Consider the following 19,574-nt stretch of genomic DNA (forward strand, 5'->3'; position numbering starts at 1 on the left):
GTACAATTCTTCATGAGTTGTACCTTTCATCCATGTTGGAAAAACAGCTCTACATTCACATTGTTTCAGTAATAGGCTGTGGCACTGAATGAAAAGTGGCTGCTTCAATAAAGTCTGACATATCACCAACTCATGAAGAGTTTTGACCTATTGGAGCACCTACTCTTGAGCTGAAGTATTAAGTGTCTGTATAATCTTTTTGTCCCTCTATAGCAACAGACAGAAGTTGTCCAAGAGTTGGAGTACCAGATAAGCCTCCTCAACTCTGAGAAGCAGAGCCTAGCTGAGCAGATCAAGAAACTGCAGAGGTGTGTACCTGGGTGCATGTTTGTGCTAATATACAAGTGAATCAGTCAGTATGTAAGACTGGCTGAGATACTGCCTACAGTTGTGCTGTATTAATCATATGACCACTGTTAGTATGCTATGATGCTGACACGGTTTTCTCTATTCATAATAGTTATATGCCATTACAACAAGACCATTTACCACTACTGCTAGGGGAAAATGAGAAGAATCCATTAAAACCTAAAAATGTTTTCAGCACCTCAGTCCGGATTATTACCATAATTGTGACCATGTTTGAACCTTGAGGTAGAGGGTAGAACCAGTCTGGAAGTTTCCCCCAAGCACCAATGCTGCATGAAATTACAGAGGAAACCCTGCTCTGATACACTAGTGGAGCGTATTTTCCTTCCATCTGGAATCTTTAATTGCCACCATTAAGATTCAGACAAATTTGCTTTACCACAATCTGTCTGTCCGTCTTGGGAGAGGGATCCCTCCTCTGTTGCTCTTCCTGAGGTTTCTTCCATTTTTTTCTCCTGTTAAAAGGGTTTGTTTGGGGAGTTTTTCTTTATCTGAATCGAAGGTCTAAGGATAGAGCGTGTCGTATGCTGTACAAATTGTAAAGTCCCTTGAGGCAAATTTGTGATTTGTGACATTAGGCTATATAAATTAAAAAGTGAATTGACTTGATTTGACACAATCCAAAATTGTTGAGCCATTTTACAGAACTGTTCTACCACTTCTTTTGGGTGAAAGATCTTTGTCTTCAGAATCAGAATCAGAAATACTTTATTGATCCCCGAAGGGAAACTCTTTGTTACAGCAGCTCGCCTTTACGTCAGTGCACACAGGAGAAGTACTAGCAAAAATTATAATACAATACACTATAAAAGACTATAAAAACAGGTCAGAAAATATATTAAGTACCAGGTGGGTATAAGTATAAGATAAAAGATAAAATAAGTGTGAGGTACTGTGGTGCTTTTTGGTGGGATGAGTCTTCCGCTGAAGGTACTCCTTTGCTTGACCAGCACGTCATGGAGCGGGTGGGAGACACTGTCCAAGATGGCGTGTAGTTTGGCCAGCATCCTCCTCTCTGACACCACCGCCAGAGAGTCCAGCTCCACCCCCACAATGTCACTGGCCTTACGGATCAGTTTGTTGAGTCTGTTGGCGTCCGCTACCTTCAACCTGCTACCATTATTATTATCTCACTTCTTCGCTAATAAGATTATGTAGTGTTTTCTGACAGTGTCCTTTTCTGTCTTTCCCCTACCTCACAGTGAGATTCAGACACTGAAGAGGACAGTCTCCTCCCAACCTCCGTCCACTCTGGACCTGGGCTCCCAGAATACATCCAACCCCTCCACCACCACTACCACCAACACTTCTTCCACTGACCCTCTCTCTGTGGTATGTGGTCAGTTTGAATATGTAATGCGCAGATTTATGTTAATTTATGCCTGTCATATACAGTGTTAATAGTAACAGTGTCCTGCAATAAAACAAGTGATAGAAAGTTACAAATATTTAAAAGATTCCAATGTATTTGCATGTTTCTTGATGTAGTTTTACAGAAGCCCAAATTTGGCCCATTAATCCTAACTTAATCTAGTCTTACCCTAAGCCTCCTACTGATAACGGCCAGTATCTGGACATCCGGGGGGTTTCAGAGCTTGCAACTGACCCGAACCCCCCCTCTACTCAGACCACATCACAGCCCCACCCACAATCACACAACAAGCTTAACAGTCGGCCTCCTGTCCAGTTTGATCAACCTAACAGGTGAGTGGAAATTCAGACATACAGAAAACATATAAATGTAAATGAATAAATGTAAACTTTAAACTTCCTGCTGTCGACTATCTTAAAGATTCTGTATATACTTCCTGCATAGAAATGTTTAATAGACACAAAAAAAGACAATCCTTGTGTCAATAATGTTGTATTTGTCCATGGTGCATTGCTTGATACACTGTGTGGTCCCTAACTCAATCCTTTACAGATTTTCCGCCAAGGTACTTGGATCTAGAAAACAGAAAATGATATTCAATGTATCCAGTACCTCCAGTACCTATTTGTTACAGCCACACTGCCAATCGCAGTGTAGTTACTAAATGTAACCACTAGATGGAGGTAGTTATCAGTCTATGTTGCCACAATAGACAATACAATAGCACTTTCAGTCTATGGCTGCCCTCTTGAGTGAAAATGTAGCTTACTTAATTTCCTCAGAGCACATAGCAGTCCTAGTGGGAATTGAACGTTTGACTTTTGGTCATGTATAAACATTTATAACCACTATCTCACACATGCTGTAGTATGTTTAGTGCACCTACCAACTAGTGAATCATCCAGTCAATGGAATACTGTGTTTCCTATACACCCTCATATATTTCCCTTTTGAAAATTTTAGATGAGCGAGACTGTAGTGACTGTTCTTGGTCTCTTGTTTGTGGTGTCACAGGAAGTTATCCCCAGCCTTCCAGCAAGCCCTGCTGTCCTTCTGCAGAATGTGCTCTGACAGCCGCCTGGGAGCAGAGGTCAGCACACACATTCTTTCATGTAGACTTACAAACCGTACATTTATGACAACATACACAATATAATGCCTCTCGTTTCCAGGTATCTCGAATAGCAGACAGTGAGGAGAGTGTGATGTTAATGCTGGGCCGCTGTCTCCCTCACATCGTCCCTAATGTCCTTCTTGCTAAACGAGAGGTAACCCCACTTATTTTGCTCCTGCTGCTCATCTCCTTCTACTCTCGTATTCCCTTCATTAATGTCCTCATCACAGGCTTCTTCTTTTAGTGTCCAATAGATACACACACAGCAGCAAGGCTAAGCAGGGTGAACATTTAGGGAGAATTGCAGGGAACACAGTCATCATCTTTAGCATGCAAATTCCCATCCAAACTATGTCTTTGAGGATGGGCAGTGAACCGATTTTAAACAGCCTTTAAGTGTCATGGTTAAAGGTGCAATGTGTAGCATAATTATTTGTCACTGTGTTTAATTGTGACACAGTTGCAAATTCATGTTAAGAAAATTTCAAGATAACATATCTTATGCATTCTCCATAAACCTCATAAAAAAGTGAATGTTGCATCTCTAGTCAGAAGTTTTCTTTGTAGCTTTGCTGAAGAGGTTAAACATGTTGAAAGTGATTTTTCGGCTGTTGATTCACCCATTTCACCATCTGCTTTTGTGAGAAAGGTTTGGTTCTGTTTGCTTTGAAAGAAAACCACCCTCTTCTTGGTTTTTGTCATAAGGCATTCCCACAATTCAACTAACATGCAATGTAGTGTTACACAGTGTGTAGAGGCTGCCAGACTTCTTGGCAGTGCTCTAATTGGTCTGATTGTTGGTTTGTTTATGATAATCATACTAATGTCTTAAATCGAATGTATTAAAGCTGCACTTGGCACCTTTATCTCTTTGCAGATTTGACTGTGTCTTCTACCAGAAAACTGTACGAATAAAGAGCTCTTTTCAAGATTTGCAGTGCAGAACATGGACATTTTTTAACCTGCTAATACCCAGCTGACTTGTGTCTATCTATTGATTGGGAATTTCACCTTCTTTTATGATGCTGTTTGTTTTCACCAGTGTTGTCATCATTTCTCCTCTGCTGTTTTTGTCTCCCACTTACGTCTGCTGTCCTTTTTGCCTTCACTGGTTTTATTTTTGTTCTTCTCTTTTCGTCTCACTCATTTTCTCACTCTCATGCATGCCTCTCTTCTAGAGAATGGTTGCACATCTTTGCCAGGTGAGTCTTCCACGCACTCATCTGCATGGTTCTCACATGACTTGTAGACCAAAAATATTTAACTAATGCCCTGCTCCTGTTGGCTACAACTGCTGTCACATAGGGTCTGACTTGCCAGAATTATTCATTTTTTTTTAATTAGCAGTAGCTCTGACATTTCTGTGCTGATGACTGCCGTTACGCTATCTTGCATAGGAAATATAAAAATTGATTTATATCCAAAATATGAACTAACATGCAATGATGGCCTCAGGTATGCAGTTTTAGCCTTAGATGGGTCTCTTAAAACTAGTGTAATCTTTACTCTATCCTTTTCTGATTGGTTCCCTGTTTGTTTTATTTGCTGCAACTCTAAGCGCTTTAAGTGCCTAAGTGGCTTTTAAGATTCTGGAGTGATTTTAATATAGCTTTATGCTATATTCTTATGGCTATATAAAACACAAGAAAAGTGTTGTTTTGTTTTTTTTTGTGATTGATATGCAGTGTGCAGTGATTCCAGGTAACTAAATGTAATGTAATGTAATGCAGCTTTGAGCTTTCCTTCTACAACACGGCGAGAATTTTTTTAGGACTACTTTTGCGTTATCTCGCAATACTTTTCTTCTTCCATTCCTTCTGAGCCATATGTCTGTTTTTGCTCAGGTGCTCCCAGCACAGAGCAACAGTATATCAGGTCATTGAATTTTACTTTGAACTGGGCATTAAGTATGCTGATATAGTACTACTGCTTAATTAGTGAAAATAAATTTAAACAAATTCTTAGATCAAGAGGTCTCCCCAGAAGAAAGCAGGATAATCTGCAGAATGCTGTCTGTTTCATTTGTGAACAGTACTCTGAGAGTACTCTGTACTGTACTTTACCCCAGAGGGGTTTCACTGAGGAAAATCCTTATTATCCTTATACATACAGCTCCTAGCCAGAACTTCTTTGCAATGGACATAATATAAGGTGAGGTGTCCATAAACAGTGCTAAATGCATGAACTTCATGAATCTCCACACTACCTTCCATTCCAAATAGACATATGGCTCAGAAGGAATGGAAGGAGAAAAGTATTGCAAGGTAACGCACAAGTATTGCGAGAGAATGCTATAATATTGCGAGGTAACGCAAAAGTAGTCCTCAAAAACATTCTTGCTGTGACCCTGAGGGAGCTCCATAGGAAGGAGATTTTTTTTTATAGATTAGGCATTAAAAAGCTATTGCTACTTGCAAGCTGTTATGCAGATACCTGCACAGGTGTTCTGCCTGCACATAGCTGCTTGCATGCAATTTGTGTCTGTGTGTGTCCTTGTGTATACAAATACTATGGGCTTGAATTTTGCACATAAAGTGTTGAAACTTGATAAGACCCAAAGTGGAGTGTTAGAACGAGGTAAGTCTGGTTGGACTCGTTCTTGGGCAGGCTGCTTTGCATATCACCGTGGTTATGTTGTCTTAATCGACCACCACAGTTATGGAGAACTTAATCTCTTTGCAAAATCTAGATAAACAAACTGAGGGGAGAGGATAACAAGAGAATTAAAACACAACATTGAGGCCTTGGGGTTCTTCTTGAGTAGTGTGGACTTTGTACTATGTCCGTTAGATTCACCAACCATGACATTGCGTATATATACACACACACACACACACACACACACACACACACACACACACACAGCTGCTCACACTTCCATCTTGTAACTTGAAGCTTTCTAACCACCACAAGCCTGGAGACACACCTTATTGTTGTTTGAATGTGACACCCACTTAAGAACAAAAAGTGTTTGACTTGTGTTTAACAGTGGAATGATGCACTGAAACTGCCTGCCACCTGGCTGTATTATCAGACACTGTAAATCATTAAACATTATGTTTTTCTTCAATATACTGTGCTGTACTGTAGCTTAATGTTCTCTGTATAGCTCTGTATTAATTGTATTTTCCATTTCTTTTGTTGAAAAAGGCTTGATTTGTGGTCATTTGCTACAGAACTATTTTCTTAATTCCATTTAATATACAGTAAAGGGTATGTATAGGCTTTCCAAGAAATGGTATCGCTATTAAAAAAAAGTAAATATATGTAGTAATGATTGACTTCCTTTTTCTACTGGCCAGATTAACTGTGATCTTTAACGAACAACTGGCAAGACAAAGAATATTGACAGTTTTATCAGGGCTGTTACAAGACAAAAGATTAGGAGTTAAGGTATAACTCAAATGACAGACATCATTACATTCTGTTGTATGTTGGTACTCAGCTCTGGGTTCTCTAACAATGCAGTAGAAAGTCAGTGTGGGTTGAAAACAAAAGGGGAAATGATTGAAAAGAAAAGGCATCTGGAGGAGAGAAGCCTGTGTAGCTAGTCACAAATATTTTTTTTTATTAAAATCATAATACAGTGAGAACAGACAGTAAACAGTTACAAAGAAATTGAATTATATTATAAAGATTTGAAGTGGAATGTGAATGTGGGGTATCAAAATCAACAAAAATTGCAACATTTGGATGCAAGCTCTTGCACATACTTGGACTGGAATTTGCAGTAGCTCTGCTCTTTGAAGTAAAGCATCAGGCCCCCTGACCTCTGGGTCCTGGCGTCCTGCTGTCCACTCTACCTGCCCACAATGTTTATCCAGGACTAGTCAGATGTTTAACCTCCTGAAAGAGTCTTCACATCAGAAACACAGCAGTTCACACAGAAATAGAACAGGGCCAGCGTGGGTTCTGGCTTTTCAGATGTGTGCTGTTTATGAATTCCTTTATTTGTTTCATCAGGCCAGTGCTGTTAAGTCTCCAAAAATGTCTTGTAAAAATGTATGGTATTTTCAAAGGCCAAGGGCAGAAGATTATTGAATGTGACAGTTAAATTAGGCTGAATTCAGTTCATTTGCAGGTTTTTGCTGCTTTTTGACGCTTGAACTGATTTCACCCATATTGAACTCGTCATGTAACCACTTAAAATGACCCTCTGATACTTAAATGGCATATTTTTAAGAAAAAAATAGCCAACATGGCGCTGACTTCAGAGGGTTGGTCCAGCATTGAACGGGTGACTCATCACAGCCTATCTTTACCCAAGTGTCTCTGTCAGGTCCATATGTCCATCCAGCTTTGGGGTTTTGCTCGTTCTTCCAGCACTTGGCAGGAAAATATGATATCTTCCTGGAAAAAAAACAGAGTTTGTTTGAAAAATAACATATTTTTAACTCTGTATGCACTCTCTAATTTGAGTGTGTGTGGCGGGAATTTAGGGCTGACCACAATTTGGCCATGGAGGCCCTATATCAAGGGCAGCTGAGCTCTCTCCCCTCTGACTGGAAGGTCCATAAACTGTGTCTGAACTCTGGGATAGAGCTGTGTTGTACTAGGGGAACTGGGGAAGTAGAGCAATAGGTATATGTGTGTCTGTCTATATATGCAGCTGTGTCTGAGTTTGTGCATGCACTATTTAAGTTTCTACAGTACGTGGCTGTAATTGTATGTGCGTGACTCCAAAGCCAAATGAGTCACGGTATAACACCAACAAGGTATTGAAGGTAAGCATGTTGGTTTCAAAAGGGGCCCCCTGTGTTTCTTTCTCCCTGTGACTTTCCCATATTCTCTCCTCTTTTTAATAAACACCTTCTCCCCCTTTCCTATTCCCCATCCTCCATAGACCTCCAGGCCTGCTTGACTGCTACCGACCATCCTTTCCCTATGTGTTTCAACCTCACTCTCCTTTTGCAAAGTAACCTAAACTGATGCCACTTCTCTCTCTGTTTCTCTCTCATCGTTTCTTCTTCAGGAGTTGATTCCACTCATCTTGTGTACCGCCTGCCTTCACCCAGAGCCTAAAGAGAGAGACCAGCTCCTCCACATCCTCTTTAACCTAATCAAGAGACCAGATGACGAGCAGAGGTGTGTATATATGTTTGTCTGTGTAGACAGAACAATATGCTTATAGTTTATTATGCTGGTTACTGAAATACCATTGTTTAGCCCCAAGATAGAGACACAAACGAGTTTATCCAGCGGTGTGTGTATTCATATGTTTCTGTGTGTGTGTGTGTGTGTGTGTGTTTCTGAAGACAAATGATCCTGACGGGGTGTGTTGCCTTTGCGAGGCACGTGGGTCCCACGCGTGTTGAAGCTGAACTACTTCCTCAGTGCTGGGAACAGGTGCAGTATATACTCTGCAGGTGGCCTTTGTTATTGAATATGCTGTCACTAATTTCCTGCAATGGTAATTCAAAGAGGGCTTCGCCTACACCTGCTCAAAAATGAAAACCAGTACTTGTCCAACATCTGAGTCGACTTTATATTATTTCATTTGTTTGTTTTTGATGTTTTTGTTTTTCTGTGACACTTCATTTCCACTTTATGGGGCATGTTTCTCTGTTCTATTTCAGTACAAAGACTAGAGCATTAATATTAGCCATGGCTATTTTTGTTGCACTTACTTATGTAGATTTGACAATACAAAAGATAAATACTTATGTTCTGCAAGAAACACTCTCAAAGCTCTAACACAAAAATATTTTATTGTACGATATATTAGAAAACAATCTCAGTTGTGTCTTGTATTTAGTGAGCATACTATTCAGTGTTATTGTAATTGCAAATCACTATCATTACCTCCATGGTGTCCCTGACATAAATGTGATAGCAGTTTTATTTTCATTGCCACCTGTGCCACTTCATGCAGCACATTTGTGGCAACAACAGCTGTCAGCAGTTTGGAGGCTGAGAATCTGCCTAGAAAGACCAATAGTGGTTTCCACAGGGTCAGCATGTTGATGATACTCAAGTTGTTTCCATTCCACGGTGGCTGCCCTCCAGTCTACTTCTCTCCTCTTTTCAACTTCTGTTCCTGTATTTCTTTCAACACTTTTTCCTATAAATCTTGTTCTCTTCTTCTGCAGATTAACCACAAATATCCAGAGAGGAGATTGTTGGTGGCAGAGTCCTGTGGAGCCTTAGCACCATACCTGCCTGTAAGAACACATGGTGCACACAGAATTAAAAAGGGATTTTACATGAAGATGAATAAAATGTGCCTTGCTTTCTGTCTCTGCAGAAGGAGATCCGTAGCTCCTTGGTGTTGTCCATGTTGCAGCAGATGCTCGCTGAGGATAAGGCTGACATGGTCAGAGAGGCTGTGGTCAAGAGTCTGAGTATTATCATGGGTTACATAGATGACCCTGACAAGTACTCCCAGGTGTGTGTGTTGCGAGAACAAAGTGTGTCAGAACTTAATATAAAGTGTGCTACTTTCTGTTTCTCATAATTGTTTTTAGCCGCTGAGCATTGTATTCCCTATTTTACGCTCAGGGTTTCGAGCTGATGCTGCTGTCCCTTGGGGACCCATCAGAGCGGGTGGTCAGTGCAGTCCACCAGGTCTTCATTCCTGCCTTTGCTGCCTGGACCACAGAGCTGGGCACCCTGTACACTGCACTCATTCCTTCTCTGTTGGCACGTATAGAAAAACTACTTATGGTAAGTGCCTGTGTGCATGTAACTTCATTGCTGGGCCTAAAACCTGAGAACGTTTCTCACCCCTTCTTGATAGTAAAAATTGAGTTTGTTGAGCCAAACACATCCAAATGATGTATACAACACAGTATGTTCAAGACTAATGTGCAGTAAATTAGAGAGAGAATATTCAGAACAATGTGTGAGCATATAGCAACATGCTGTAAATGTGTACCAGAAAATCATTGTTACTGTAGATATACATTGTAAGGAAATCTATCCAATACTGCAGGTATCTGCATTTTGAATATATGTATAGTAGTAGTCTACCCTATAAAGAACTCTAGATGGACACACCATATGAATTGCCTCTTGATCTCCTTGATCCTGCTCATTACTGCACACAAACAAAAGGGCAAACTTTCTGATTTATTAGGGTTTCAATTTAAGCCTCAAGGCTTAAGAATTAAAGCTGTGTTGATGGTACATACAAAGTGCATACACTTCATTTCCAAGCTACAGATGAATGCACTTCCTCACTTTTGCCCTCTTTATTTCTCTTTTCCCCTCCATACCTCCCTCTTTCTGTAGCAAGGAGAACACGGTCTGGATGAACACAAGCTACACGTGTTCCTGTCTGCCCTGCAGTCTCTCATCCCTCCTCTGTTTGCTGTGGTGCTGCAGAATGCTCCGTTCACCAGCAGAGCCAGACTCCACGGAGACATACCTCCAATAGAGGGTAGGACAAACTACACACACACACACACACACACACACACAAGTCACAAGTAGAAGTAGTAAATGTACTGCTTTAATTCTTAAAGCAGTACATTTCCTGAGTTGCCATTCTGTTCCTGTGTCTTTGGTCCTGCAGTGACCCGGTTCCCCAGGCCAGCTTCTCCCCTCCAGGACGTGTCAACCATCATCGGCAGCAGGGAGATGCTGAGTGCTCTGCTGCTACTCTACGACCACCAGCTAGAGCATGAAGGAACCACCGGCTGGGACAGCCTGCTATGGGTGGTCAACCAACTGTGAGAAATGCGTGCACACAACACACACACGCAAAGACATATATGTATACAGACAGCTTTGTACATGGTATCACAAAAGCATACACGAACAATCACACACACACTGACTTCCATCTGTCTGCTCTGTCTCCAGCCTTCCACAGCTCATAGATATCGTGAGTCGTATCAATGTGACGTCATCGACCTGCGTACACGAGTTCTCTCGCTTCTTCTGGAGGTTCTGCCGCACCTTCGGCAAGATTTTTACCAACACTAAGGTAAAACCACATGACTCAAAATTGAACATTCTCCTGAGAGTATAAAAACTGTGCTACCACAACACAGGTTTTAACAGGTGTTTTTTAAAGTTGGAGTAGTCTCTCTCAGTTCAGCTAATCTCAACCCTGCCTCTCCACTTAGAAATCCAAAACAGTTTTTATTTTTTGAATTACTGAATTGCTTAATTCATTTGCTAGTACACCCCTTATTTGCAGTAATGTGCAAATAAGAGTCTGGTTCTTAAGAGTATCATTCAAGAGCGAACAGTGGACTGTGTATTTATCATGTGTATTTATCAGAGGTTCACTGTGAGTTCAAGCGCAGTGGTTGTAACCACTTTGCCTTTCTCTGATCTCTTTATCGAAAATCCATTTGAGGTATTGAGTACTGTACTTGAAATAGTACTTCACAGTAAGTGTCAATGATATTTATAAATGTAGTGATGACATTTTGTTTATTTTCGTCACCTTTTCAGGTTAAACCACAGTTCCAAGAGATCCTCCGACTATCTGAAGAGAATGTTGGTGAGTCCAGATTAAACCTAAACATCAAACAGATGTGCATTTGTTGTAAGATTTTCTCAGCTCTCTCAAGAGGATGTTGGTAGGTGGAGTTCAGACGCAGACACTGTTGATGTAAACAAGCTATTTGGAGTCAGTTATGGGTGTTCCCCTTTTTTTTTTATTTTATTCCGGACATGCTTCTGTAGTTATAAGAGGTGCTTGGTCTGAGCTGGCTGCCAAGTGATTTAGATTTGGTATTGTGGCCATTTATGAAATGTGTTTTGTATTGAGACCCAGTCTGTGTTTAGGTCATTGTGACCTGTAGATTTTTGTGAAACGACAACGATGTAATGTATGCTGTAGACATATTGTTACGGACACGTTGCCAAATGCCTAGCACAATATATTAGACTGTACCTCACCTCATCGTGCCCTGTCATGTTTAATTGTATGTTGGTGTATTTTTAATTTCCCTGATTAATTCAGCTTAAACAGATGATGGTTATTCACATATGTCCAGCACAGCTGTAATAGTGTTTAATAGCCGAAACAGAGTGTGAGTGTCAAATCTTGAGCCACAATTGTGCATACATGAAAATGTCCATCTCAGAAAAGACAGAGATGACAATTTCTACACTAAGCAGAAGCCTCAATAAACTATAATGCAATGCAACCACAAGAAAAAAAGAGTATGGCTTGATGCAGACACATGCAAAAACAGTTTTAGAATTTTTTTTATAGCTGCATTTGGATTTTTGATGTGTTTTTTTAAATAAAATTTTTTTACCTGTTTCGTTCTGGTTTTATTCCTCTGTCAGATGCTTCAGCAGGGAACGATATTCTCACCAAAGCTACAGTCCCCATCTATGCCACTGGAGTGCTGACTTGTTATAACCAGGTAATTTAATAGCAGGCCAAATAGCAGCTGACTTTCCTAAAGAGAGTACTTGAAGCTGATTTATCATAAGAGTCATACCTTGTGATGCTTTAATGTCAGTTAGTTGATTGTTGAGTATTTTTGGCCCCTTTTCTCTTGTGTATTTTATAGTATGCGGAGTGTGAACCACATTACACTTTGGGTTATTGTTCTTTGTCACGAGGGAAAATCCACTGCAAAACACATCAAGCTGCCACATGTTTTTGTTTTGATTTTAGGTTCACAAAATGATGCAGCACTTGCAAAACACTGGGCAGCACATGCTGTATTTTGATTTACTTTTCAACACATGTCAACAAAACAAAAGAGCAGCCCATTTCAACTCATGTTGAAAGTGACAAAAGATGTCTGCTGTCCTAAAATACTCTGAGCTGTAGAAATTTGCACACACTTCTACATATTAAAATGTAGACGTTAATGTATTTGTTGCCTACACGATGTGACTGACATAAACATCCTATGATTTCTGTACAGGATGAGGATCGCAAGTTGTTGGTGGGTTTCCTGGAGGATGTTATGACAACCCTGTCTCTGTCCCATGCACCTCTTGACAGCCTGAAGGCCTCCTTTGTAGAGCTGGGGTGAGACACACACACACACACACACACACACACACACACACATACACATTCCTACATTACCAACAGTGGACTATCATTCTACACTGGACCACTGTTTCTAGTCATTTTGAAAAACACTACAATGAAATAGAACATTTTTATTCTAGGTATTTTTTTCATAATATACGTGCAAAAGTGATTTTTTAAATTTTCTTTTAAAAATTGGGAAGAGGGATTTTGCAGCCCTGGCCGATGTCTACCTATCAAAGAGGGAACCTCCGTAGCCTGCAATGGAGCTGTCTGTGGTGAACACAGACTGAAAAGGGACATGAAAAGTTACAAAGACTTGTTTTTCAAAAATGGATAATTTAGCTACATTGTTTTTAACATTTAAACATCTTCCTGTGACACAAATAATCTGAAAATAATCACAGCCATTTAATTTATGTTATTATTATTATTATTATTATTATTATTATTATTATGTTATGTCATTTTAAACAATATTTTTTTTATCTCATTCGTGATAATAGCCATGTCAGATAAAATATCCTGAATTATTCTTTCTCTAATAAGAACTACTCTACTACTAACACAGATTTAAACTTTGGTCTTTAAGCATCCATATTGAAGTGTGTATGTCATTCCATGCTATATAATGATGATGATGATGATAATAATAATAATAATTTTATTTAAATAGCACTTTTCAAAAACAGAGTTACGAAATGCTGTACATATATACAACAGAGCAAAACAATGAAAGACATGGGGAAAAGAAAGTGTCAGTTAGCAAAGCAAATATTACAGGGGCAGTTACAAATATGAATGTAAAAACAATAAAATGAACAAACTGACAAAAAGTAAATAATTAAGTAAAAACCAAAATAGAACAAAGATAAATATATTAAAAAGCAGCTTTATACAAGTGCGTAAGAGGGAACCTGTGTCATTATACACCAGCTAAGAGAGGACTCCTGTCATTCTATACAGTGTGGGCCTTCTTTTCTATCAGCATTAAAACCAACCTTAAAAACCTTTTTTTGTGAATAGGTGTTCAGTTTGATTTAGAATAAATGAATAAAACCAACTGATATATTATTGAAAAAAGCAGATGTTGACCCACATAAAAGAAAACAGAAAACTAAGAATATGAATTTGATTAAAACTATTTACAATGGATTAAGCACTGCTTAAAATTGTGACATACTTGAGTAACTGCTCTGAAAATCCTAATTGTTGTAATGTGATGGCGATATTACAAATGAGCATTATTTTTCTCTGTAGAATCATTAATTTGGCTTGTGTCTTTTTCTGTCCTTATGCATCTGTGTTGGAGTGTGAATGTCACTCCATGCTATCACATTATCTGACAGCGAACAATGGACTTCTGTCATTCTGTACAGTAGGAGGGTGGACATTAACTTTTTCTTTAAACACAATATTTAACATTTTATTTTCATATCATTTAAATATACATAAGATAAATGAATTACCTGAATGGCAACAACTTTTCTCACCATCTCAAGCTTTGTGTTCAGTTGTGGTTGGAAAATACTTTTTTGTGTTCTTGAAACCTTTTTTTACTACACAATTATAATGAAATTAATAAATTGGAATTATTCTTTTTATGATTAATTTTGCTTATTTCTTTTTTATTCATCCATGCTGGAGTGTGAATATTGCTCCATGCTATCTATGGTCTGAACACTCGCACATCTGCAAGTCCCCATCTTGGCCATAATTAAAATACATTCACCAGAGGGTTTTAGACATGATTTAAAGCATGACCAACAGTGGACCTCCAGAATGTCCCCTGTGGGCTCGCCAGTCCACTGTTGGTGAATGTGCAACAACACTGAGGTCCACAGTTGGATAGGTACGCAGGTGCGCGCGCGCACACACACACACACACAGACGTGTAAATTTACTCTTTTATGGCTTGCAAAACAAAATATCCCCACTTTTAAAAAAATATGACTTGTATTGATGCACACCTTTTTCTGTACAGTCTAATTGATTTGCAGTGCTGTTGTTACATGTGTCAAAAAATTATCTAAGGAATATGTTATGCTCTCTTCAGTGCTAATCCAGTGTACCATGAACTGTTGCTGACTGTTCTGTGGTACGGTGTAGTCCATACCTCTGCACTGGTCCGATGTACTGCAGCACGGATGTTTGAGGTACAAAACACACACACACACACACACACACACACACAAAAACTGTCCTTGTTGATACAATTTTTCAATTAACTACTCTGCTACAAAATGTATACTAGTAGAATACAACATGGCTGCAAAATTATGGATAAAATGGTCATCCAGATTAATTTAATTTGTTGTGCATTGTGATTCCTGATTGTGTGACTGTCCTGGTAAAGCATCTTAATTTTATAATAGACAAACTCTAAATGAAATTATACTTACTGTATTATTGAGCTAAACTTGTCTTTGACAGTTTTACACAATTGTGCAGTCCTACATTATAGATACTATTTTCGTGTTTACCTATTTGCTGTACATGTGCTAGCTCTGCTTGCTATTGCTGCTGTTTACATGCATTTAATAGTTAGCTACTTTGTCTGAGTGAGTAAAGACTGCTGTGGCTTGGTTCCAACTGTATGGCGAGACCCTCCTAGAGTTAACATCAGACCTTTCACTGTGCACTGGTCTCAGATCTGACTATATAAATATCTGCTGCATGTCAGAGAAAGGCTGCAGTCAGCAACCTGAAAGTATAGTGACAAGAGTTCAAGGCCTGTTCCTTTTCAGTGTTGTTGGAAAGTATAATTTAATCAGAAATGTTTTCTCATGGATATATATTTTTTTAACTTTTTCAGTATTTCAGGTCATGTGGAAATATAATACTACTATTGTTTTTACAGGGAGATGACTGTTTCCTTGTTTCTTCTTTGCGATTTTATTCCACTGTTTGTATCCATTTTTAAGCCAGGTTCCCAAGGCAAAAGTCCTGGCCTAAGCCATGAGAAACGACCATAACAAATCACATCTCTCTGTCCTTTTGAGATCTGTGCACACTTAAAGGTTAAATGTTGGGATGAGGATCTAGGTATAGCAGTAGAACCGGGCCTATGTTGATCTAAACTTCGGGAAGGAGGAGTGGTAGGCTGTATTCATGCCCCCCCCCCCCCGTTTGGTGAAGTACTTGCCCTTTCCCAACACACCCCACTGTCACCATTCCATAGTGATTAGTTGTTTACCATTGTCAAAACTGTGGGTTTAAATGTGGTCCTCTATCACAGATCCCAGATCAGACTAGTTTACTGTCAACTCTTTTATCAGTTCAAATGAATCCAATACAAATCTGACCTGGAGTCTGTGGAAAGAGACCACAGCTTTATGCTCACCATACTGTAAAAGTATTTGTGCAGTGTAGCTATGTTGGCTTTGCCATTTCTTCTGCATACCTGCGTGTGCATGTGTGTGTGTTTGCGTGCGTGTGATTGTGTGTGCGTACACACACTTGCTTGATACATGCAGTGCCGTTCCGTGCCTTGCAGCTATGGTTCTTGTCATTGTATATCACTTTCTTCCTATCTTTTTGTGTTTGTTTTTCTTTTTCCCTCCCCTTTTCTGTTTTGCTTTTTTTTTCTCTCTCTTTCTCTATCTATTGGCGGTGTTGCTCGCTCTTGTCCCAATGCCACGCCCACCTCTGTGACATCACGGCTGGCTCTGTCCAATCCGATCAGCTACTGGTGAAGGGGGTGAATGAGACGCTGGTAGCTCAGAGAGTGGTGCCGGCTCTCATCACACTGTCCTCCGACCCTGAAATGTAAGTGGAACAACAACAACAACAACAACAACAATAAACCGCGCCGCGTCTCTCTCCCCCTTCTCTTTGCCGCCTGAACACTATCACACTGAACCAAGTCTGTACCTACCAGGAGCAAATTCAGCATATGAAACAATTTCTCAATCCCTGTTATTTCATTTGATAACGATTTCATTTTACGATTTCAGATTCCTTCATGTTCTTTTAATTCTCTTCCTTTTGAATGGCATAGTTTTCAGTGGAGTTGCTCCTGTTTAGGTTTAGGCTTGGCCATGAGGTGGTTCATCAGCATAACCACTGTTAACACTAACACTCTGCATGTTCGCATCATCAATCTGCAACACTAACCCACGCCAGCTCTCGTCACCTCATCAGTCTGCAACTCTAACCAGTCCAGGTTTGTGCGTGCACATTGCCCGCTTGCGGCAATAGCACAATCCCAACATGCTCATCTATAATCCGTCCCCTCCTGCTCTTCCTCCCCACCCCACTCCATTTAAGCAGGGCCCCTCCTCCTGACCAACCGTCAGCTAGTGGTTGGTTATCTTCACCCCGTCCTTCACAGTTTTATCCTGTCACTCTATTTTGCTCTCTCTCTGTCTTCCATATCATCCCTTGTCTTCTATCTTTACCTCTTTCTTTCACCTCTCTCCTCCCACCCACTATCTTTCCCTCCCTCCCTCCTCCTGTCTCTGTCTCCTCCCACCCTGCCTCTCCCCCTCTCTCTCATCCTGTTGTATGGTGGGTTTGCAGTTGGTTCTCCGAGGCATGAGTGAAGCATTAGTAGATCGCCGGGCGGCTCCGGCCCTTATAACTCTGTGCAGTGGGCCTGAATTGTGAGTCAATCGACACAAGAACACCTTTCTGTAAACATTGTCATTTTGTGGGCTGCATCCTTACAGTGTAAAGCAGTGTCTTCCCAGAACTTTGTATCGCTGAGCTTGAATGATCGCTAAAAAAAACAACTTGTGACTGTCCACTGATCTGGAGCCACACTAACTGGCTAAACATTTTAAGTTGGATGAATGCTTAAATCTCCCCAAGTTCAGTCTTGTGGCACACATTTGTCCTTTTCATTGCAGGATCAACGGGAACAATCTTCTTAGCCATGCTTTGACAGTTATTCAAAGATCAGATCTCCTACAAGTAAAAGAGCATTTTTTGGGCTGCCAGTGTGCATCCAGCCTTCATGTTTTTGATTAGACAAGATAATGAAATTAGTGGTGACACTGTTGGAATGCAGCCCTTTTCATCTCATCATTCTCTGTACTGAAATGCCATGCTAATGGGTACACACTTGTCCACAACTAGTAGATTCAACAGATATTCATTTTAAAATGTTATCGTGTTTTTGTAACCTTTTAAGATTTTTGGCATGATATCTTTCACATATCTTGCTGTGCCCGTGATCAGCAGACTGTAGAGAAAAAAATGAATATTTCGAGACATAATGAGAAACTGGTTTTTACTCCACCAAATCCAAGATGGCCCAAATGTATATTTTTGCCTTTCCTGCTCCTACTGACAGTGGAATAATTATCTAACATCACCCTAACAGCACCTCATTAATCTTGCTTATCGCAGTCCATTATAATAATTGATTATTTTCAGATATTTTTACTATGCATTATTATGTTTTTGTATTTTTTATGATGAATTTGAGAATTAAATGATCCCCTTAAATAAAATAGTTCACTTTCAGCTTTTAGTTAAACTGTTAGCTCAAGAATTGAATATATGAATATATATATGGTGAATATATTTAGTTAGAAAGTAGTTGTGGCAGACATTGATTATAGATCTGACGTGTTCAATATAGATCTGGGTCAAATATTATTTGCAAAATTTGGCTAGTTTCCTGTTAGAGTGGAATCCAACACTAGGGAGGTTTTGAAATATAGATGATTTTGTATCAGAATCAGAAATACTTTATTGATCCCAGAGGGGAAACTCTTTTGCTACAGCAGCTCACTATCACATCAGTGCACACAGCAAAAAAATATAATACACTATAATACAGGTCAGAAAATAAATTAAGTACCAAGTGGGTATAAGTATAAAATAAAATAAGTGTGAAGTACAAAGTGGGTTTACCGGTTGATGATAATAATACGGTATAAGGTAATAGTGCATGAACTGCCAAGTTAAGTGTAGCTATTAAGATTATAATGAGACGGAGGATATTGCACAGCAGTAATAGAGGTATGAATAAATATCAATATCAATAAATAGGGAATTTAAAAGAGTATAATGCACAGGAGTATTAACACAGAATATTGCACAATTATGTCAAGTATTGCAGAGATGTAATGATCAATGTCCAGTTTAATGACTTAATGATTTTAAGTCGTACAGACTTAGACACTTAGAGGGAGGAGTTAAAGAGTTTGATGGCCACAGGCAGGAATGACTTCCGCTCTGTGGTGCATTTTGGGGGGAAGAGTCTTCTGCTGAAGGTACTCCTTTGTTTGACCATATACCTTTATATCTTTGATGGGTCAGGGTCCACCAGTTGATTGGCCAGATTTTAAGAAAATTGCTGATCTAAATAGATCATTGGTAATCAGATTATCATTTTTGAAACTGCTCAGTCAAATATAAACTTACTTGATCAGCAAAGCAGTTATACGTATAGTGTTTAAAGTAAAGCCCGACTTGCAGCAGTCAGTAAAATATTGATAACAATGATATGTCATGCAGTTGGCGTTGATAGTTTTTTAAATTTTATTTCACAGCCTCTGTTCATGTAATAATGCAGGTAAAATGCAGAGCTTAAACTGGCAGTCCACCACATGAGCAGCCACCTCAGTCATCACTGTAGTTACTATGTCATTACTATTTAATCACTATATTTTGATAAAACCTAGAACATGTGTTAACCAAAGTACTCCTACTTCTTTGTGGTTTTAGTATAGAGGGTTACTAGAAAAAATATTACATTACTAGAAAAAATATGCATAAAATACATAATTTCAGACAATATATGAAGCAGTTAT

General features: G+C 39.4%; 1 protein-coding gene across 9 annotated transcripts in view; it reads left to right on the forward strand.

The window, feature by feature from the left end:
* The window catches only part of relch (RAB11 binding and LisH domain, coiled-coil and HEAT repeat containing), a 37,156-nt gene that overhangs the window by 11,325 nt on the left and 6,257 nt on the right, over positions 1-19,574 (forward strand). For 2 of the 9 annotated variants that reach the window (XM_044176340.1, XM_044176346.1), the window contains 19 exons: positions 214-308; positions 1,572-1,701; positions 1,904-2,073; positions 2,756-2,831; positions 2,914-3,009; positions 4,034-4,057; positions 7,828-7,940; positions 8,111-8,201; positions 8,945-9,016; positions 9,100-9,240; positions 9,354-9,518; positions 10,086-10,233; positions 10,369-10,525; positions 10,659-10,782; positions 11,259-11,307; positions 12,105-12,184; positions 12,698-12,804; positions 14,867-14,966; positions 16,496-16,578. In XM_044176340.1, the coding sequence (XP_044032275.1) occupies positions 214-308; positions 1,572-1,701; positions 1,904-2,073; positions 2,756-2,831; positions 2,914-3,009; positions 4,034-4,057; positions 7,828-7,940; positions 8,111-8,201; positions 8,945-9,016; positions 9,100-9,240; positions 9,354-9,518; positions 10,086-10,233; positions 10,369-10,525; positions 10,659-10,782; positions 11,259-11,307; positions 12,105-12,184; positions 12,698-12,804; positions 14,867-14,966; positions 16,496-16,578 (2,021 nt within the window). Of the gene's footprint in view, positions 1-213; positions 309-1,571; positions 1,702-1,903; positions 2,074-2,755; positions 2,832-2,913; positions 3,010-4,033; positions 4,058-7,827; positions 7,941-8,110; positions 8,202-8,944; positions 9,017-9,099; positions 9,241-9,353; positions 9,519-10,085; positions 10,234-10,368; positions 10,526-10,658; positions 10,783-11,258; positions 11,308-12,104; positions 12,185-12,697; positions 12,805-14,866; positions 14,967-16,495; positions 16,579-17,331; positions 17,415-19,574 lie in introns of all 9 variants that reach the window. The other 7 variants (XM_044176343.1, XM_044176347.1, XR_006375747.1 and 4 more) reach the window with 6 other exon arrangements.

This window comes from Siniperca chuatsi, linkage group LG19, assembly GCF_020085105.1.
Source record: "Siniperca chuatsi isolate FFG_IHB_CAS linkage group LG19, ASM2008510v1, whole genome shotgun sequence".
Classification (NCBI taxonomy): domain Eukaryota; kingdom Metazoa; phylum Chordata; class Actinopteri; order Centrarchiformes; family Sinipercidae; genus Siniperca; species Siniperca chuatsi.